The 20,454-nt window shown below is 47.8% G+C and overlaps 1 protein-coding gene across 1 annotated transcript in view; it reads right to left on the minus strand.

The window, feature by feature from the left end:
* LOC311102887 (tetratricopeptide repeat protein 7B-like) overlaps window positions 1–20,454 on the minus strand; it is a 91,512-nt gene that overhangs the window by 33,455 nt on the left and 37,603 nt on the right. The window contains exons 11-16 of the mRNA XM_084144345.1: window positions 13,970–14,074; window positions 13,704–13,821; window positions 12,882–12,939; window positions 12,171–12,243; window positions 6,932–7,092; window positions 1,926–2,042 (exon numbers count right to left, since the gene is read on the minus strand). Of these exons, the coding sequence (XP_084000471.1) occupies window positions 1,926–2,042; window positions 6,932–7,092; window positions 12,171–12,243; window positions 12,882–12,939; window positions 13,704–13,821; window positions 13,970–14,074 (632 nt within the window). The remainder of the gene's footprint in view (window positions 1–1,925; window positions 2,043–6,931; window positions 7,093–12,170; window positions 12,244–12,881; window positions 12,940–13,703; window positions 13,822–13,969; window positions 14,075–20,454) is intronic.

Here is a 20,454-nt window from a genome sequence, read left to right on the forward strand (position 1 = left end):
AGTTCTGCTCTCTCTCATCATAGTTAATACCAGCCTTTTGCAGGAGATGTGGCTAAAGTTGGAGCTTAATTTTCACACAGGAAATGGAGATAATGCACATTTGGCCCCAGACTCAGATCAATCTCCCTCACTCCTTCTTCTCTTACATTCCAAAAGACTACATTTTGAGTGTGTGAGGCATAATGATCCTGTTCCTGAAGGTGGTTTGTAATACTGCAGCTTGCAATGGTATTGTGTCCAACATTTACAGTGGGGAAAAAAAGTATTTAGTCAGCCACCAATTGTGCAAGTTCTCCCACTTAAAAAGATGAGAGAGGCCTGTAATTTTCATCATAGGTACACGTCAACTATGACAGAGAAAATGAGGGAAAAAAAAATCCAGAAAATCACATTGTAGGATTTTTTATGAATTTATTTGCAAATTATGGTGGAAAATAAGTATTTGGTCAATAACAAACGTTTCTCAATACTTTGTTATATACCCTTTGTTGGCAATGACACAGGTCAAACGTTTTCTGTAAGTCTTCACAAGGCTTTCACATACTGTTGCTGGTATTTTGGCCCATTCCTCCATGCAGATCTCCTCTAGAGCAGTGATGTTTTGGGGCTGTCGCTGGGCAACACGGACTTTCAACTCCCTCCAATGATTTTCTATGGGGTTGAGATCTGGAGACTGGCTAGGCCACTCCAGGACCTTGAAATGCTTCTTACGAAGCCACTCCTTCGTTGCCCGGGCGGTGTGTTTGGGATCATTGTCATGCTGAAAGACCCAGCCACGTTTCATCTTCAATGCCCTTGCTGATGGAAGGAGGTTTTCACTCAAAATCTCACGATACATGGCCCCATTCATTCTTTCCTTTACACGGATCAGTCGTCCTGGTCCCTTTGCAGAAAAACAGCCCCAAAGCATGATGTTTCCACCCCCATGCTTCACAGTAGGTATGGTGTTCTTTGGATGCAACTCAGCATTCTTTGTCCTCCAAACACGACGAGTTGAGTTTTTACCAAAAAGTTATATTTTGGTTTCATCTGACCATATGACATTCTCCCAATCCTCTTCTGGATCATCCAAATGCACTCTAGCAAACTTCAGACGGGCCTGGACATGTACTGGCTTAAGCAGGGGGACACGTCTTGCACTGCAGGATTTGAGTCCCTGGCGGCGTAGTGTGTTACTGATGGTAGGCTTTGTTACTTTGGTCCCAGCTCTCTGCAGGTCATTCACTAGGTCCCCCCGTGTGGTTCTGGGATTCTTGTGATCATTTTGACCCCACGGGGTGAGATCTTGCGTGGAGCCCCAGATCGAGGTAGATTATCAGTGGTCTTGTATGTCTTCCATTTCCTAATAATTGCTCCCACAGTTGATTTCTTCAAACCAAGCTGCTTACCTATTGCAGATTCAGTCTTCCCAGCCTGGTGCAGGTCTACAATTTTGTTTCTGGTGTCCTTTGACAGCTCTTTGGTCTTGGCCATAGTGGAGTTTGGAGTGTGACTGTTTGAGGTTGTGGACAGGTGTCTTTTATACTGATAACAAGTTCAAACAGGTGCCATTAATACAGGTAACGAGTGGAGGACAGAGGAGCCTCTTAAAGAAGAAGTTACAGGTCTGTGAGAGCCAGAAATCTTGCTTGTTTGTAGGTGACCAAATACTTATTTTCCACCATAATTTGCAAAGAAATTCATAAAAAATCCTACAATGTGATTTTCTGGAGAAAAAAAATCTCAATTTGTCTGTCATAGTTGACGTGTACCTATGATGAAAATTACAGGCCTATCTCATCTTTTTAAGTGGGAGAACTTGCACAATTGGTGGCTGACTAAATACTTTTTTGCCCCACTGTATTTACTGCCATCTTCTTACACAGTTCAGTTGTATTTAGCGGACAGAGCATGTTGCCAGTGTAATGGGTAGTACTCTACTGTACCTGGGGTTGGTGAGGTTGTAACAGGACTTCCAGATCTGTAGCATGTGTTTGCAGGTGAGCAGAGCCTCCTCAGGTCCTTGACACAACGTCTCTAGCTTCACCTTGGTGAATAACAGACTGCAGGCAAACACAGGGGAAACGCACAGTTTAAAACACAGAAGACACAACACATTAACACAGAAGACAACAGTGTGAGGTTGCAGAGAGAGGAAAGCATCCTCCACCCTGCTACACACTCACACTACATCTTCAATGAGTAGCACTAGAATTCTATCTCTAGGATGCCTGGAAGGGGGGGGGGGTAATGAAAGATTAATGCCAATTTGAGCAGAGAGAGAGAGAGAGAGAGAGAGACAGAGCAGAGAGAGAGAAAGAGAAAAAGAGAGAGAGAAGAGCGAATAGGAGAATACAGTTTTCATTTATAGAACCCCCTCATCCACCCTTCTGCTCTCCTCCCTCCCAGCCTATTGCGTTCCTCCCAGCGCAGTGTAGTGAAATAAATGACAATCTATCTGAGTTGCAGTTCAATTGAAATAAATTCATTAGGCCCTAATCTATGGATTTCACATGACTGGGCAGGGGCGCAACCAGGGTGGGCCTGGGAGGGCATAGGCCCACCCACTTGGGAGCCAGGCCTAGCAAATCAGAATGATTTTTTTCCCCCACAAAAGGGCTTTATTTCAGACAGAAATACTCCTCAGTACCCCCCTCTCAGCACTTGATATGCCACACCTGTCAGGTGGATGGATTACTTTGGCAAAGGAGAAATGGTTTCTAACAGGGATGTAAACAAATGTGTGGTCCTCTGTAGCTCAGCTGTTAGACCACGGCGCTTGTAACGCCAAGGTAGTGGGTTCGATCCCCGGGACCACCCATACACAAAAATGTATGCACGCATGACTGTAAGTCGCTTTGGATAAAAGCGTCTGCTAAATGGCATATTATTATTATTATTAAATGTATGCACAACATTTGAGAGAAATATGATTTTTGTGCGTATGGAAAATTGCTGGGATCTTTTATTTCAGCTCATGAAACATAGGACCAACACTTTACATGTTGCGTTTATATTTTAGTTCAGTATAAGTAGTTCCCATTCAAACATCACATTACCGTCACCCTTTCATCACTTTCTCATCCCAACATACAGTACCAGCTACTGAACAGGACTCCTATGTCTGTGTGTGTGTGTGTGTGTGTGTCTGGTGTGTTTCTGCTGTGTGTTATGGTAAGGATTCACTATGTGTATGAATGTGCAACAACCCGCATGCCTTGAATCTTCTCTGCAATGTTTTCACACAAATAATAACTGTACAATACACCATTACAGCTCTTTTTACACACATATTCACAGCATTCACCCTCAGCATCATGATTTTACACACACACACACACAGGCATGCGCACACACACACACACACAGGCATGTGCACACACACACACAGGCATGTGCACACACACACACAGGCATGTGCACACACACACACACACACACACACACACACACACACACCACTCTCCCCCAGGGAAAGATGATCAAGCTCATGAAAAAAAAAAGTTAAAATCGTGTTATTTTTCAAGTTGTGTAAGTGGCTGAGGCAGAGAGAGAGGCACAGCAGCCAGCACCGTGGTGCCCTGAGGGTACAGCAGGCTAAATCTATTAGAAATGGAGAGATTCAAACACTGGAAACAAACAGAGCAGGGAAAAGGGAGAAAAAAAGGATCTCCGGATTACACAGAGACAGGGGTGTTAGAGGGGAAGTGTTTGTATACAAATTAACCATCAGACACCGGAGAGGAGGAGAGGAGATGGGGAGGGGATGGAGAAGAGGAGAGGAGATGGGGGAGGAGGAGGAGAGGAAAAGAGGAGATGGGAAGGAGGAGAGGAGATGGGGAGGAGGAGGAGAGGAGATGGGGGAGGAGTAGAGGAGATGGGGAGGAGGAGATGGGGAGGAGGAGAGGAGGTGGAGGAGATGGAGAGGAGGAGGAGAGGAGAAGAGGAGATGGGAGGAGGAAAGGAGATGGGGAGGAAGAGATGAGAGGAGGAGAGGAGAAGAGGAGATGGGAAGGAGGAGAGGAGATGGGGAGGAGGAGAGGAGATGTGGAGAGGAGATGGGGAGGAGGAGGAGATGGAGAGGAGGAGAGGAGATGGGGAGGAGGAGAGGAGATGGGGAGGAGATGGAGATGAGGAGGAGAGGAGAAGAGGAGATGGGAGAGGAGATGGTCCTCTGTAGCTCAATTGGTAGAGCATGGCGCTTGTAACGCCAGTGTAATGGGTTCGATCCCCGGGACCACCCATACGTAAACATGTATGTGCACATGACTGTAAGTCGCTTTGGATAAAAGCGTCTGCTAAATGGCATATTATTATTATAGATGGGGAGGAGGAGAGGAGATGGGGGAGGAGGAGAGGAGATGGAGAGGAGATGGAGAGAAGAAGAGGAGGAGGAGAGGAGGAGAGGAGATGGGAAAGATGGGGAGGAGGAGAGGAGATGTAGAGGAGATGGAGAGGAGGAGAGGAGGAGAGGAGATGGAGAGGAGATGGAGTGGAGGAGAGGAGATGGAGTGGAGGAGGATGAGAGGAGGAGAGGAGATGGAGAGGAGATGGGGAGGAGGAGAGGAGATGGAAGGGAGGGAGGAGAGGAGAAGAGGAGATGGGGGAGGAGAGGAGATGGGGGAGGAGTAGAGGAGATGGAGAGAAGAAGAGGAGGAGGAGAGGAGAAGAGGAGGAGGAGAGGAGAAGAGGAGCTGGGGAGGAGGAGAGGAGATGGGGAGGAGTAGAGGAGATGGAGAGGAGGAGAGGAGATGGAGTGGAGGAGAGGAGGTGGAGGAGGAGGAGAGGAGATGGGGGAGGGAGAGAGAGAGGAGATGAGAGGAGATGGAAGAGAGGAGGAGGAGAGGAGGTGGAAGGGAGGAGAGGAGAAGAGGAGATGGGAAGGAGGAGAGGAGATGCAGAGGAGGAGAGGAGATGGGAGGGGGAGAGGAGATGGAGGAGGGGAGGAGATGGAGTGGAGGAGGAGAGGAGAAGAGGATATGGGAGTGGAGGAGGAGAGGAGAAGAGGAGATGGGAAGTAGGAGAGGAGATGGGGAGGAGGAAGGGGAGATGGGGAGGAGGAGAGGAGAGGAGAGGAGAGGAGGAGAGGAGATGGAGTGGAGGAGAGGAGGTGGAGGAGGGGAGGGGAGGAGATGGAGAGGAGGAGGAGATGGGAGAGGAGATGGGGAGGAGGAGAGGAGATGGGGAGGAGGAGAGGAGATGGAGAAGAGATGGAGAGAAGGAGAGGAGGAGGAGAGGAGAAGAGGAGATGGGGAGGAGGAGAGGAGATGGGGAAGAGGAGAGGAGATGGGGAGGAGGAGAGGAGATGGGGAGGAGGAGAGGAGATGGAGTGGAGGAGAGGTGGAGGAGAGGAGATGGAAAGGAGATGGGGGAGGAGGAGAAGAGGATATGGAGAGGAGGAGATGGGGAGGAGGAGAGGAGATGGAGAGGAGGAGATGGGGAGGAGGAGATGGGGAGGAGGAGAGGAGATGGAGAGGAGATGTGGGAGGAGGAGAGGGAGAGGAGGAGGAGAGGAGAAGAGGAGATGATAGGAGAGAAGATGGGGAGAGGAGATGGAGAGGAGGAGAGGAGATGGGGGGAGGAGAAGAGGAGATGGGGAGGAGGAGGAGAGGAGATGGAGAGGAGAAGAGGAGATGTGGAGGAGGAGAGGAGATGGGGAAGAGGAGAGGAGATGGGGAGGAGGAGAGGAGATGGGGAGGAGGAGGAGGAGAGGAGATGGGGAGGAGGAGAGGAGGAGGAGAGGAGATGGAGTGGAGGAGAGGAGATGGAGAGGAGGAGAGGAGATGGAAAGGAGATGGGGGAGGAGGAGAGGAGGAGGAGAAGAGGATATGGAGAGGAGGAGATGGGGAGGAGGAGAGGAGATGGAGAGGAGATGTGGGAGGAGGAGAGGGAGAGGAGGAGAGGGGGAGGAGAGGAGAAGAGGAGATGATAGGAGGAGAGAAGATGGGGAGAGGAGATGGAGAGGAGGAGAGGAGATGGGGGGAGGAGAAGAGGAGATGGGGAGGAGGAGGAGAGGAGATGGAGAGGAGAAGAGGAGATGGAGAGGAGAAGAGGAGATGTGGAGGAGAGGAGATGGGGCGGAGGAGAGGAGATGGAGAGGAGATGGAGAGGAGTCAGAGGAGTCTGAGAGGAGATGGAGAGGAGGAGAGGAGATGGAGAGGAGAAGATGGGGAGGAGGAGAGGAGGAGAGGAGATGGAGAGGAGGAGAGGAGGAGAGGAGATGGGGAGGAGCACTGTGATTTCTATCTGTAACAAAAATACTTGAAAAAAACAATGAATTAGAAATTGCTTTCCCTCTCTGCCGCCAAAATAACCAAGTGGATCTTTGTGTGTGTGTGGTGTGTGTGTATGTGTGTGTGGATGGCTGGCCGGCCGGCATTGAGCAGAGTGGCACACTGACTGATACTTTGGTTAATGTGTTTGTCTACATGCCAACGCCAATGTTGTAGAATGCCTCTGTGATGGCATGCCTGAGAAGTATAAGATAAAACAACACCTCGGCACAACACGGACTGTGAAGAGACACACACACACATTGTAACATTGTTTTGTTGTAATACTGTAAATGTTATATTGTACATTTGTAATGGTGGAGCAGTGTACATTTGTATAGTGCACAGTGTCTTATGTGATGTATTGGACCTCTAAGCCAGTTCCACTGTATTTTGTCATTGTTACCCTCTAATCAGGGACTGATTTAGACCTGTGACACCAGGTGTGTGCAATTAATTATCAGGTAGAACAGAAAACCAGCAGGCTCCGGACCTCATAGGGTAAGAGTTGAATACCCCCGATGTAGACTATTGTTTTCTTGTGATTGTTTTGCTCCTGTTCGGACCCCAGGAAGAGTAGCGGCTGCCTTGGCAACAGCTAATGGGGATCCTAATAAATACAAAATAAAGAGGGTATAAGAGTGAGTCTGTTGTGGAGAAAGGCCAGACTCCAGACTCACATGAAGTTCTCGGGGTACTCGCTGAGGGCCATCTCGATGATGTTGAGAGCGTCGTGGTAGTGTTTCTGAGCCGACAGCAGCAGGGCCAGCAGGTGGAGTGAGTGCACGTCGTCTCCCTGCAGCTGCAGAGCCTGACGCACGTACCCCAGCGCCTCCGGGATCTACAGCACACAGACGACACGGGTCAGATCACCACCAGTCATCCACAGCTAGGGGTGCTGCTATCTGGCCATGCTGGAGGGGACAGAAGTATGGAGGAACCCTAACCTTAACCCCTATTACATTTGAACTCATTATATGGATACAATGTTACGGTAGAAAGCCCTTTCAGACCACAAAAGTAAATTGAATCACTAATCCCTAACCTTTACCCTTGACATTAATTAAAGGCAAATAGCTAATGTACTTGCTCAGTTTTCACTTCATCAGTTTTAATGTATTTTTTCCCCCCATGCATGCCCATCTTGTGCCAACCAATCACAGATATAACAGGGTTATTATATCTATGCTAATGTCTCTCCCAGCTCAGCCAATCACATCTCTGATGGAGTAGATACATGGTCAGACATAAATTACTTGTTAACACATGCTTAAATCTACCCAGAAAATGACTAATATCAGGTCCTTTTCATTGGTCTACCGCTGCCGGAAATCAATGGTATACACTACATGGCCAAAAGCGTTCAAATTAGTGGATTCGGCTATTTCAGCCACACCCATTGCTGACAGGTGTATAAAATCGAGCACACAGCCATGCAATCTCCATAGACAAACATTGGCAGTAGAATGACCCGTACTGAAGAGCTCAGTGACTTTCAACGTGGCACTGTCATAGGAAGCCACCTTTCCAACAAGTCAGTTAGTCAAATATTTGCCCTGCAAGAGCTGCCCCGGTCAACTGTAAGTGCTGTTATTGTGAAGTGGAAATGTCTAGGAGCAACAACGGCTCAGCTGCGAAGTGGTAGGCCACACAAGATCACAGAACGGGACCGCTGAGTGCTGAAGCGCATAGTGCGTAAAAATTATCTGTCCTCGGTTGCAACACTCACTACCGAGTTCCAAACTGCCTCTGGAAGCAACGTCAGCACAATAACTGTTCGTCGGGAGCTTCATGAAATGGGTTTCCATGGCCGGGCAGCCACACACAAGCCTAAGATCACCATGCGCAATGCCAAGCGTCGGCTGGACTGGTGTAAAGCTCGCCACCATTGGACTCTGGAGCAGTGGAAACGCGTTCTTTGGAGTGATGAATCACACTTCACCATCTGGCAGTCCGACGGACGAACCTGGGTTAGAGGATGCCAGGAGAACGCTACCTGCCCAAATGCATAGTACCATCTGTACAGTTTGGTGGAGGAGGAATAATGGTCTGGGGCTGTTTTTCATGGTTCGGGCTAGGCCCCTTAGTTCCAATGAAGGGATATTTTAACGCTACAGCACACAATGACATTCTAGACGATTCTGTGCTTCCAACTTTGTGGCAACAGTTTGGGGAAGGCCCTTTCCTGTTTCAGCATGACAATGCCCCCGTGCACAAAGCGAGGTCCATACAGAGGTGGTTTGTCGAGATAGGTGTGGAAGAACTTGACTTGCCTCCACAGAGCCCTGACCTCAACCCCATCGAACACCTTTGGGATGAATTGGAACGCCGACTGCGAGCCAGGCCTAATCGACCTCACTAATGCTCTTGTGGCTGAATGGAAGCAAGTCCCCGCAGCAATGTTCCAACATCTAGTGGAAAGCCTTCCCAGAAGAGTAGAGGCTGTTATAGCAGCAAAGGGGGGACCAACTCCATATTAATGCCCCTGAATTTGGAATGAGATGTTTGAAGAGCTGGTGTCCACATACCTTTGGCCATGTAGTGAATGTTAGCGGTGTGTGTTTGTGTGTGTGGTTGTGTGTGTGTGTATCAATACTGGCCAGCAGATTAATCTACTCGGAGACTGTATTTGGTATTAGAGTCACCTCGGAGTTTTATATTACAATGGTTGTTACTGAATATAATTTATAATTCACAATCCCTCTCTCTCCTCTCCTATCCCTCTCCTATCCCTCTCCTCCTCAACCTTCCCTTCTCTTTTCTACCACCTCTCCTTCTCCTCTATGCTCCTCACCTCCCCCTCCACTCCTTCTCCTTTCTCCTCCTCCTCCCTACCCTCATCCCTCCCCTCTACTTCTCCACTCCCCTTCCTCTCCCCTCCAGACCTTGCGTCACAAATCCACCCTTGACATTCAATTTCCTTCTCATTGTTTGAAAAACATTTTCTTTCCCCGATGCGTCTCGTCACATTATTTCCCGGCTCCCCGTGTCTCAAATCAACACTTTATGTGTGAGGGTGCTGTGGGTGGTGCAGGGGTTTACTGTTTATTTTTTGGTAATATTTCTTATTTCCCCTGCAAGATTTAGGCTAAGTGATTTATTTTAGTGGTGACATAGCCTTCATTGTTGGGGGAGTTAGTCGCGGAGTGGGGATGGCGTCTCAGGTGGAAAAGCGTCCCTGTCTCTCCGTCATGGTTTCAGGTGTATGCCTGAGCCGAATGTGACGGTGGAGAATGTTCTCCTCGCTGTGTGAGAACAGGTTGGCTATGAAAATCTTTCAACTGCTTCGCAAATGAATAAAGCGGTGGTTGTGTTTCTCAAAGAGGAGCGCCTTATCAACCGGCTGGTTGAGACAGGTGTTACTCGAAATGCTCCCTGGCTATGAGTGTTACTATATCCAATGTGCCACCGTCCATTCCCGATGGTGACCTGATGCTAGAGCTCGCACGCTACTGGAAATTTGCTAGCCCAATGAGAGCAGCCCCGGCCTCCACTCCAGGTCCAGACTCAACCCCAAACATCGGAATTGCAAGATTCCATCATCCATACTGTTGATGTTAATGTTAATGATGTTAATGTTAATGTAGCGGAGGTTGCTGTGGCGGGGAGCTCAGGGGCGGGCTTGATAGTGACTGAGCTCCCGGCAGTGGTTACCGAGGGTAGTGGCAACGCTGACACCGAGGGTAGTGGCAACGCTGACTCCGAGGCTGATACGTCTGTCTCACAGGCAACGCTGTGCTTTGGGCGTGAAAAAATACTATCTGTTCACACAGACATTTCACAGCCAGGAGCCACGGTTTCACAACCCACTCATCCAGACCAGACTGCTGACCTCTGCCAGCTTGCGGGCCAGGCTTGTGAGAGCGGGGTTCACTATGTAGGGTGACCTGCAAGAAGAAGCTGGGTGGAAATCTGCCAGTGACATGGCAGAGGCTTCCTCCATAAATTCAACCAGGCTGCTGCAGCAGGTGGTGGAGGGGGTCCGTGCTGCACTACCGGGCTTGTTCAGAGAGCTGCTGGGGCGTAGGCAGAGACTGGACTGTCTAACCACAAACGACACTGTCCTACCTCATTTCAACATTGCTGCCGCTGCAGGGGAACACCAGGAGGGGGAGGGAATGATCCTATCTTTCAAGACTCCGGAGCTGGGGGCCTGTTGCACAGCCAGCAAAAAGGCTCTGTACACGGTGGCTGTGAAGGTGGCTCAGAGGGGTGTTGGGACCGGCCTCTTCTCTGAGAGGATGTTGGCGCTCCCTGTATAAGCCCCCTATAGAGAAGCGTATTGCTGATCTACAGTGGAGGATTATTCATGGGGCTACCGCTATGAACAGATACGTGTCGTATCTTGATCCATTGGTGGGGAGGGGGTGTCTGTTCTGTGAGGAGGAGGATACAGTACAGCATCTGTTTTTTCTTGTTCCAGTCTGGTAAGGTTACTTTCTGTCCTGGGTCGGTGGTGTACATGCCTAGGGTTGGAGCTGACTCTGGATCAATACGTTGGAGGGCCTAAGTATAGCGTAGCCAACAGGCGATGGGACTGCCTAGTAAACTACCTGTTGGGGCAGGCAAAAATGCCAATGTGGAAGACCAGGAAACATGAGATGCAGGGGGCGGGGTGTACGGACCCCAGAGCTGTGCTGCTGGGGCTGGTGCGGGCTCGGTTAACACCGGAGCATGTATATGGGGGGCTGGTGAACCGTCTGGGGGATTTTGTAGGGGTGTGGGGCATCAGGGGGGGTTTTATGTACAGTGGACGAAGAGGGGGGCTTGTTTTTAACTTTCTAGGTAGTTTAAAATGAAATAAAGTTTCTGCTTTTAATGATGTAATTATTGAGCCAATAAAGGTATATTTTTTTATAAAATAAAGATCTCTCTCCCTCTCCCTCTCAGCATCCTGACTGGCTGCATCACCACTTGGTATGGCAACTGCTTGGCATCCGACCGCATGGCGCTATAGAGGGTAGTGCGTACGGCCCAGTACATCACTGGGGCCGAGCTCCCTACCATCCAGGACCTCTATACCAGGTGGTGTCAGAGGAAGGCCCTAAAAATTGTCAAAGACTCCAGCCACCCAAGTCATATACTATTCTCTCTGCTACCACATGGCAAGCGGTACCGATGCACCAAGTCTGGAACCAACAGGACCCTGAACAGCTTCTACTCCCAAGCCATAAGACTGCTAAATACTTTGTGAAATAGTTAACCAAATAGCTACCTGGTCTATCAGCATTGACCCTTTTTACACACTCTTTTGACTCATCACATACGCTGCTGCTACTGTTTATTATCTATCCTGTTGCCTAGTCACTTTATCCCTATCTAAATTATATGTATATATCTACCTCAATTACCTCGTACCCCTTCACATCGACTCGGTACTGGTACCCCTTGTATATAGCCAAGTTATCATTGCTTATTGTGTATTTATTCCTGTTTATGGCTGTTGTGTTTCTGGGATGGGAGGATGGAGGCGAGATTATAGTGAAAGAACAAAGAGAGGAGAAAGAGACCGGGAGGGGGAATATAGGAAGGAGAGTCTGGAGTTGAGAAGGAGACCGGGAGGGGGAATATAGGGAGGAGAGTCTGGAGTTGAGAAGGAGACCGGGAGGGGGAATATAGGGAGGAGAGTCTGGAGTTGAGAAGGAGATGGAGAAGTAAAATAAGGTGAGAGGAGAGGAGAGGAAGAGATGGCAGAGAGAGGGGAGCGGGAGGGATAGAAAGAGAGAGTTTGCGGTGACCTTAGAGTGACCCGTGTGAAAGATGAGCACTGCTACCTCCTAGGGGGTTGGAGCTTTGACCACACACACACACACACCTCTATCTACGGAGAGTATCAGTGCTGCTAGACCAGCTTTCACAAACAGATTAGTCCCATCATGACTCTCTGAGCCACTGTGCGTGTGTGTGTCCAGACCTTACCTGCCGTGACACAGCCAGCTGCAGGGCCAGGTAGAAGGCAGCCAGGTGATCTGTGGGGGACAAGCTCTGGGCCCTGAAACAGAGAGACGAGGAGAAGTGAGTGGGGAGGTAAAGTGTCCTTCAAATACTATTGATCCACTATTGGTGTTCTGGTTTTTTTCACTTGCATGACTGCTACCGAGAATGCTGCTTGTAGTATCATATCATAAAGCAGGGAAATGAATGCACTCACTATGATTTTTTGAACCACTATCCTACAGAGTGTCAGGTCCTATTACACTGGGACCACCAGGGGACTAACCTAGAGTGAGTGAAGTATCCATCCATCCTACTGAACAAGCCTCGCCCAGCCTTGTCCTGTCCTGTCCTGCTTCAAACCACTTGAGAGACACAGAGGGAGGTTGGCTTACATGGTTCTTCCCAGAGGCTTAAATGGGCTCTTTTACACCACTGCATAGTTAATGTGTCAATAGAGTGGTGTGAGAGTGAGGATGACTCTACCTCCATTAGGGGAGCCAGGAACAGGCAGAGATGCCCCAGAGAGACAGCAGAGACAGGGACAGAGAAAGGGAAGGGGAGACCTAGGGTGGGGGAGGAGGAGGGGGAGGGGACAAGGAGAGTGGTGTGACACGGAAGATGACTCTGCCTCCATTAGGGGAACCAGGGACAGGTGGGCCCCAGGGACGCCAAATTCTTACAAAACTGACTCACCTCTGGAACGCACCCAGGGCCTTCCTCTGATACTCCTCCTGCATCCCCCGTAGGGAAGCTGTAGGGTTAGAGAGAGCGAGAGAGAGACAGGAGGGGGATTGAGCGGTGTGGGAGATGGAGAGGAGATATGAGAGATGAAAGATAAAATGAGAAAAGAAAGAATGGCCAGATGAAGGGAAAGAAAGTAGGTAAAAGAATAGGAGAGAAGAGAGAAGGAAGCATATGCGAGAGCCACAGGTAAATTGAGAGAGCATTTAAGAGCGAGTGAAATGGAGTGTAGAAAAGATGGGAGCAGTGGAAGGAGATTGAGAGAGGGAGAGAATGAGAAATGAGAGGAGTGATTCTGTTCAGGAGGGAGGGAGGGAAGGATGCATACATTATGCTGCATTATGTCATAAATATTCAGCTTGTCTCCACCATATGTTCCAGAGGAGATAAGCAAAATGTGGTAGTGAGAGGAGAGCAATGTACAGTGGGACTGTCATACATCAGAGTTAGTCAGTTTCTGTTAGTGTGTCTGGGTGTGAATGATAACTGTGGGGAGAGAGAGAGGGTAGAATCTAGAGCCAGGAGCTTTCCTGGTCATGTCACATAAAAAGTCCTTGAAAATCCTTCCTCTCCTTACCTCACTCTGATCTAAAAGAACTGAGCAGGTGAAAGCTTTCCTACTGAGATTCCACTATTGTTTTTACCTGTCCAGTCAGGGCAAATGAAAGGGAGGAGACGAGGAGAGGACATGTTTTTAAGCAATTGAGACAGAGCCCTGGCCCAAGGTGCAATACTGTACGAGGTCAGTGGCAGAAAGTGGGAGCTGTCCCTCACCGTCTGTGGCCTTGAGGCTGTACACCAGGCCAATGGCTAGGTAACCTTTAGCTCGGAACTCTGAAGCCTTCTCCCCCATGTCCACCACCATCTTAGCAAATCGCTCTCCTTCCTCCAGCTAGACAGTGAGAGAGAGAGAAAGAAAGAGAGAGAGATAAGTAGAATCTTATAAATGTACAGAAAACTAATCATAAAGGACAAATAATATACTGATTTATATCAGAGATCTCTGAGGGACAATGGCAGGGCGTGTTGCCATTTCTCACCCAATGGAGTGCTCCAATGCACAGCTTGACAGCTAGTAAGGGGATGGTGGGGTCATCCGGCTTCAGACGGATACACTCCTTCAGTACCTTCACCGCCCTGGCTGACTGCGCACACACACACACACACACACACACACACACACACACACACACACACAACACAACACACAACACACACACACACACTAGGTGAAGCACAAAGTATCACTGCAGTGTACATTGATAAAATAAGCATGATGTCACAATAATGATCAGTGATGCGCAGGTTGACTCATAACCCGCAGTAACCGCCGTTATATCCGCGGGGCTGGCGGGTTTAGGGTCATGAAATATTGTGTGGATGAATGGCGGGTGGGTGTCTGGCGGGTTAAAGAAAGATAAAACAATAACTTAAAAATCCATAAATGTATAATTCTTGTGCAATTTATATCAACAGTGAGGGAAAAAAGTATTTGATCCCCTGCTGATTTTGTACGTTTGCCCACTGACAAAGACATGATCAGTCTATAATTTTAATGGTAGGTTTATTTGAACAGTGAGAAAGAATAACAACAAAAAAATCTAGAAAAACGCATGTCAAAAATGATAGAAATTGATTTGCATTTTAATGAGGGAAATAAGTATTTGACCCCTCTGCAAAACATGACTTAGTACTTGGTGGCAAAACCCTTGTTGGCAATCACAGCGGTCAGATGTTTCTTGTAGTTACATTTACATTTTACATTTACGTCATTTAGCAGACGCTCTTATCCAGAGCGACTTACAAATTGGTGCATTCACCTTATAGCCAGTGGGATAACCACTTTACAATATGTATATATATATATATATATATTTTTTTTTTTTTTTTTTTGGGGGGGGTGTGGGGTAAGGGGGGGTAGAAGGATTACTTTATCCTATCCCAGGTATTCCTTAAAGAGGTGGGGTTTCAAGTGTCTCCGGAAGGTGGTGAGTGACTCCACTGTCCTGGCGTCGTGAGGGAGCTTGTTCCACCATTGGGGTGCCAGAGCAGCGAACAGTTTTGATTGGGCTGAGAGGGAACTGGGGGGGCCAGCAGGCCAGAGGTGGATGAACGCAATGCCCTCGTTTGGGTGTAGGGACTGATCAGAGCCTGAAGGTACGGAGGTGCCGTTCCCCTCACAGCTCCGTAGGCAAGCACCATGGTCTTGTAGCAGATGCGAGCTTCAACTGGAAGCCAGTGGAGTGTGCGGAGGAGCGGGGTGACGTGAGAGAACTTGGGAAGGTTGAACACCAGACGGGCTGCGGCATTCTGGATGAGTTGTAGGGGTTTAATGGCACAGGCAGGGAGCCCAGCCAACAGCGAGTTGCAGTAATCCAGACGTGAGATGACAAGTGCCTGGATTAGGACCTGTGCCGCTTCCTGTGTAAGGCAGGGTCGTACTCTCCGAATGTTGTAGAGCATGAACCTACAGGATCGGGTCACCGCCTTGATGTTAGCGGAGAACGACAGGGTGTTGTCCAGGGTCACGCCAAGGCTCTTCGCACTCTGGGAGTTGGCCACCAGGTTTGCACACATCTCAGGAGGGATTTTGTCCCACTCCTCTGCAGATCTTCTCCAAGGCATTAAGGTTTCGAGCCTGACGTTTGGCAACTCGAACCTTCAGCTCCCTCCACAGATTTTCTATGGGATTAAGGTCTGGAGACTGGCTAGGCCACTCCAGGACCTTAATGTGCTTCTTCTTGAGCCACTCCTTTGTTGCCTTGGCCGTGTGTTTTGGGTCATTGTCATGCTGGAATACCCATCCACGACCCATTTTCAATGCTCTGGCTGAGGGAAGGAGGTTCTCACCCAAGATTTGACGGTACATGGCCCCGTCCATCGTCCCTTTGATGCGGTGAAGTTGTCCTGTCCCCTTAGCAGAAAAACACCCCCAAAGCATAATGTTTCCACCTCCATGTTTGTTTCCACCTCCATGTTTGACGGTGGGGATGGTGTTCTTGGGGTCATAGGCAGCATTCCTCCTCCTCCAAACACGGCGAGTTGAGTTGATGCCAAAGAGCTCCATTTTGGTCTCATCTGACCACAAAACCTTCACCCAGTTCTCCTCTGAATCATTCAGATGTTCATTGGCATACTTCAGACGGGCCTGTATATGTGCTTTCTTGAGCAGGGGGACCTTGTGGGCGCTGCAGGATTTCAGTCCTTCACGGCGTAGTGTGTTACCAATTGTTTTCTTGGTGACTATGGTCCCAGCTGCCTTGAGATCATTGACAAGATCCTCCCGTGTAGTTCTGGGCTGATTCCTCACCATTCTCATGATCATTGCAACTCCACGAGGTGAGATCTTGCATGGAGCCCCAGGCCAACGGAGATTGACAGTTATTTTGTGTTTCTTCCATTTGCGAATAATCACACCAACTGTTGTCACCTTCTCACCAAGCTGCTTGGCGATGGTCTTGTAGCCCATTCTTGTCCCTGACATCCCTGGAGAGCTCTTTGGTCTTGGCCATGGTGGAGAGTTTGGAATCTGATTGATTGATTGCTTCTGTGGACAGGTGTCTTTTATACAGGTAACAAGCTGAGATTAGGAGCACTCCCTTTAAGAGTGTGCTCCTAATCTCAGCTCGTTACCTGTATAAAAGACACCTGGGAGCCAGAAATCTTTCTGATTGAGAGGGGGTCAAATACTTATTTCCCTCATTAAAATGCAAATCAATTTCTAACATTTTTGACATTTGTTTTTCTGGATTTTTTTGTTGTTATTCTATCTCTCACTGTTCAAATAAACCTACCATTAAAATTATAGACTGATCATTTCTTTGTCAGTGGGCAAACGTACAAAATCAGCAGGGGATCAAATACTTTTTTCCCCTCACTGTATAGGCTACATTGAGGTTTTCCTTTCATTATTTTAGGCTATCTGGCATTAGTGCATAAGCCTAAACTTTAGGACCTAACTGTACTCGTGCCAAATAGCCTACATGCCAATCACCAACTGCTTTTGGGAACGGGCAGAAAAAGTTACGTCGATCCACAGAGGCAAAAAGGACAATGTCAGAGTTTAATTCAATAAGAGAAAGGTTGTGAAATGGAGAGTTGAAACTAAAGAGAAGGGAGGACCAGAAAAGTAATGTTTGATAAAGATTTGGTGAAGAGGCAAATGAGGATGATAGCAGTGTGTGATGATTGTGAGGTGCTATACAAATTCGACAGTCACAATACAGGGACTTTAAATAGGCTTATGGCACTTCAAGAAAACTGTAGCCTACTGTTCAGATGGGTTAAATGGAAACTGTAATCTGGACACTGTAGCTCTATAACATCTCACATAGCCTTAATATGAACTCCTACAGAATTAAAAATGTCTTGCAGTAAAATGATACACCAAATGTAGGCACAATTTTGACTCGGGAACAGGAGTGGAGAAATCTTGAGCATCTTGAGAGTATATGAATGCACAGTTAGATACCATCTGTAGAGGTGCTATCTTTATCAGCATCTTAAAAGCTGATAGCATTTCCAAATAAAATATGCATCCAAGCCAAACTGAAATCTTATCAGAAACATGTTGGGTCGTTTTCACAGCTTTCTATTTCCTTACAACCAGTCAGACTGATGTCATTTGGACATTTTACACAGAACATCTTTACCGTTTTTTTGTTGTAGAGTTATTGCTTTTTCTCCCTGGTCCCTAAATGTCTTTGCTCCGCAAAATAATCAAAGATGACAGAGAAAACTTTACCGATGTCAACTAGATGACTGGATTAATTCAATCGATCTATTACATAATTCTGGTGAGCCAGGGTTTATTTAGTCTTCTATGGCAACATATAATGTGTAAAATGAGTGCACTATGTAAGGTATAGGGATTTGTATCATTTGGGTCGGGAGAGGTTGTGTTTTCTCTAGCAGGAGGTAAGCTTGGCTTCTTATATGGTGTTGAGTAAAGCTTAAACCATGTATTTAGATCGTAGGTAGGTAGTTGTAGTTAGGTATTGTAGGTAGTTTATTTAGGTAGTTATTTAGGCAGTTATTGTGGGTTTCCGTAGGTAATTATTGTAGGTAAGTATTGTTTACGGCGGAGCCCGGCGAAGCACGAGGCTAGCTAGCTAGCGGGTAGCTACTGGTAACGTTTAGCAACGGTGGAGAGTTGTTTCCAATGTTATTTCACGCTTAAGAGTACCTGTAATTAAGCCAGCTAGCTACCTACCATTCAGCCGTTTTTCTAACCTCATTATCTGAGCCATCAACGTTAGGTAGTTAGTAGCTACTGTACTTAACTACACCTACTGATTGCAGAAGACAAATGTTAGCTGGCGTCGGGTAAGTTTGGCGTTATACATAGCTTGGGCTTTGTCGAGTAAGGCTTAATTATGTATTTAGATTGTAGTTAGGTATTGTAGATAGGCCCGCAGCACGAAGCTAGCTAGCTAGCCGTTTTTTCAAACAAAGTCAACACAGTAGCCATTGCTAGCTAGCCAACACGACCAGCTAACTGTACTGCAGTAGCTAAATACAATATATTTGTGCTAGCTAGCCAACGTTTAATTTTTGCTGCGTTATGAAAGGAACTAGACACGGACACGAATTATCTGTTTAGTGTGTTAACACACTATTGGTAGTTTGTTGTAACCAAGTATTGGTGCTAAACTGTGTGTTATTGGATGCTAGCATGCTAGTTAGCTATGGCGTCATAGTTAGGCATCGTGGGCTGTTGTGGGTAGTTATTGTAGGTTAGCATTGTTTTCGGCGGTGCCGGGTGTAGCACGAAGCTAGCTAGCTAGCCGTTTTTCAAACAAAGTCAACACAGTAGCCATTGCTAGCTAGCCAACACGACCAGCTAACTGTACTGTAGTAGCTAAATACAATATACTTGTGCTAGCTAGCCAACGTTTAATTATTGCTGCGTTATGAAAGGAACTAGACACGGACACGAATTATCTGTTTAGTGTGTTAACACACTATTGGTAGTTTGTTGTAACCAAGTATTGGTGCTAAACTGTGTGTTATTGGATGCTAGCATGCTAGTTAGCTATGGTGTCATAGTTAGGCATCGTGGGCTGTTGTGGGTAGTTATTGTAGGTTAGCATTGTTTTCGGCGGTGCCGGGTGTAGCACGAAGCTAGCTAGCTAGCCGTTTTTCGAACAGAGTCAACACAGTAGCCATTGTGTGCTGTACTGTGGCAGCTAAATACAATTTATTTGTGCTAGCTAGCCAACGTTTAATTATTGCTGCGTTATGAAAGGAACTAGACACGGACACGAATTATCTGTTTAGTGTGTTAACACACTATTGGTGGTTTGTTGTGACCAAGTGTTGGTGCTAAACTGTGTGTTATTGGATGCTAGCATGCTAGTTAGCTATGGTGTCATAGTTAGCTAGCTGAATAAAGTGGGTTGAGTCTATTCCTTGAAACATTGAACCGCTGTGGTTCACAACAATTCTGATTTCTAAAGGTGGAAGTTGGGAGAGTTTTTGTTCGGGTGGTTCAGTGAAACAATTATAGTTTCTGAGGTGGAAGTTTTGGTGAGGGAGGCCCTGCTCTCTCCTCTCCCAGATGTTTAGTTCATTTCATTCCGATCTCCTCTGCATTATTGTAGCCATTTGCTACAGCCTGTCAACTATGCCTCTGCCTATCCCTGTTCTCTCCTCTCTGCACAGGCTACACAAACGCCTCACACCGCGTGGCTGCTGCCTCTCTAACCTGGTGGTCCCTGCACGCACCCCACACCTGGAGTTCAAGGTCTCAGGCAGCCTCTGGAACTGCCGTTCTGCTGCCAACAAAGCTGACTTCATCCCAGCCTATGCTAACCTCCAGTCCCTCGACTTCCTGGCGCTGACGGAAACATGGATTACCACTGAAAACACTGCTACTCCTACTGCTCTCTCCTCGTCTGACCATGTGTTCTCGCATACCCCGAGAGCATCTGGTCAGAGGGGTGGTGGCACAGGAATCCTCATCTCTCCCAAGTGGACATTCTCAATTTTTCCCCTAACCCATCTGTCTATCTCCTCATTTGAATTCCATGCTGTCACAGTCACTAGCCCATTTAAGCTTAATTTCCTTGTCATCTATCGCCCTCCAGGTTCCCTTGGAGAGTTCATCAATGAGCTTGACGCCTTGATAAGTTCCTTTCCTGAGGATGGCTCACCCCTCACAGTTTTGGGGGATTTCAACCTCCCTACGTCCACATTTGACTCATTTCTCTCTGCCTCCTTCTTTCCACTCCTCTCCTCTTTTGACCTCACCCTCTCACCGTCCCCCCCTACTCACAAGGCAGGCAATACGCTTGACCTCATCTTTACTAGATGCTGCTCTTCTACTAATCTCACTGCAACTCCCCTCCATGTCTCCGACCACTACTTTGTTTCCTTTTCTCTCTCGCTCTCCTCCAACACTACTCACTCTGCCCCTACACAGATGGTAATGCGCCGCCGCAACCTTCGCTCTCTCTCTCCCACTACTCTCTCCTCTTCCATCCTATCATCTCTTCCCTCTGCTCAATCCTTCTCCCTCCAATCT

This window comes from Coregonus lavaretus (genome assembly GCF_964263955.1).
Source record: "Coregonus lavaretus genome assembly, chromosome: 27".
Classification (NCBI taxonomy): domain Eukaryota; kingdom Metazoa; phylum Chordata; class Actinopteri; order Salmoniformes; family Salmonidae; genus Coregonus; species Coregonus lavaretus.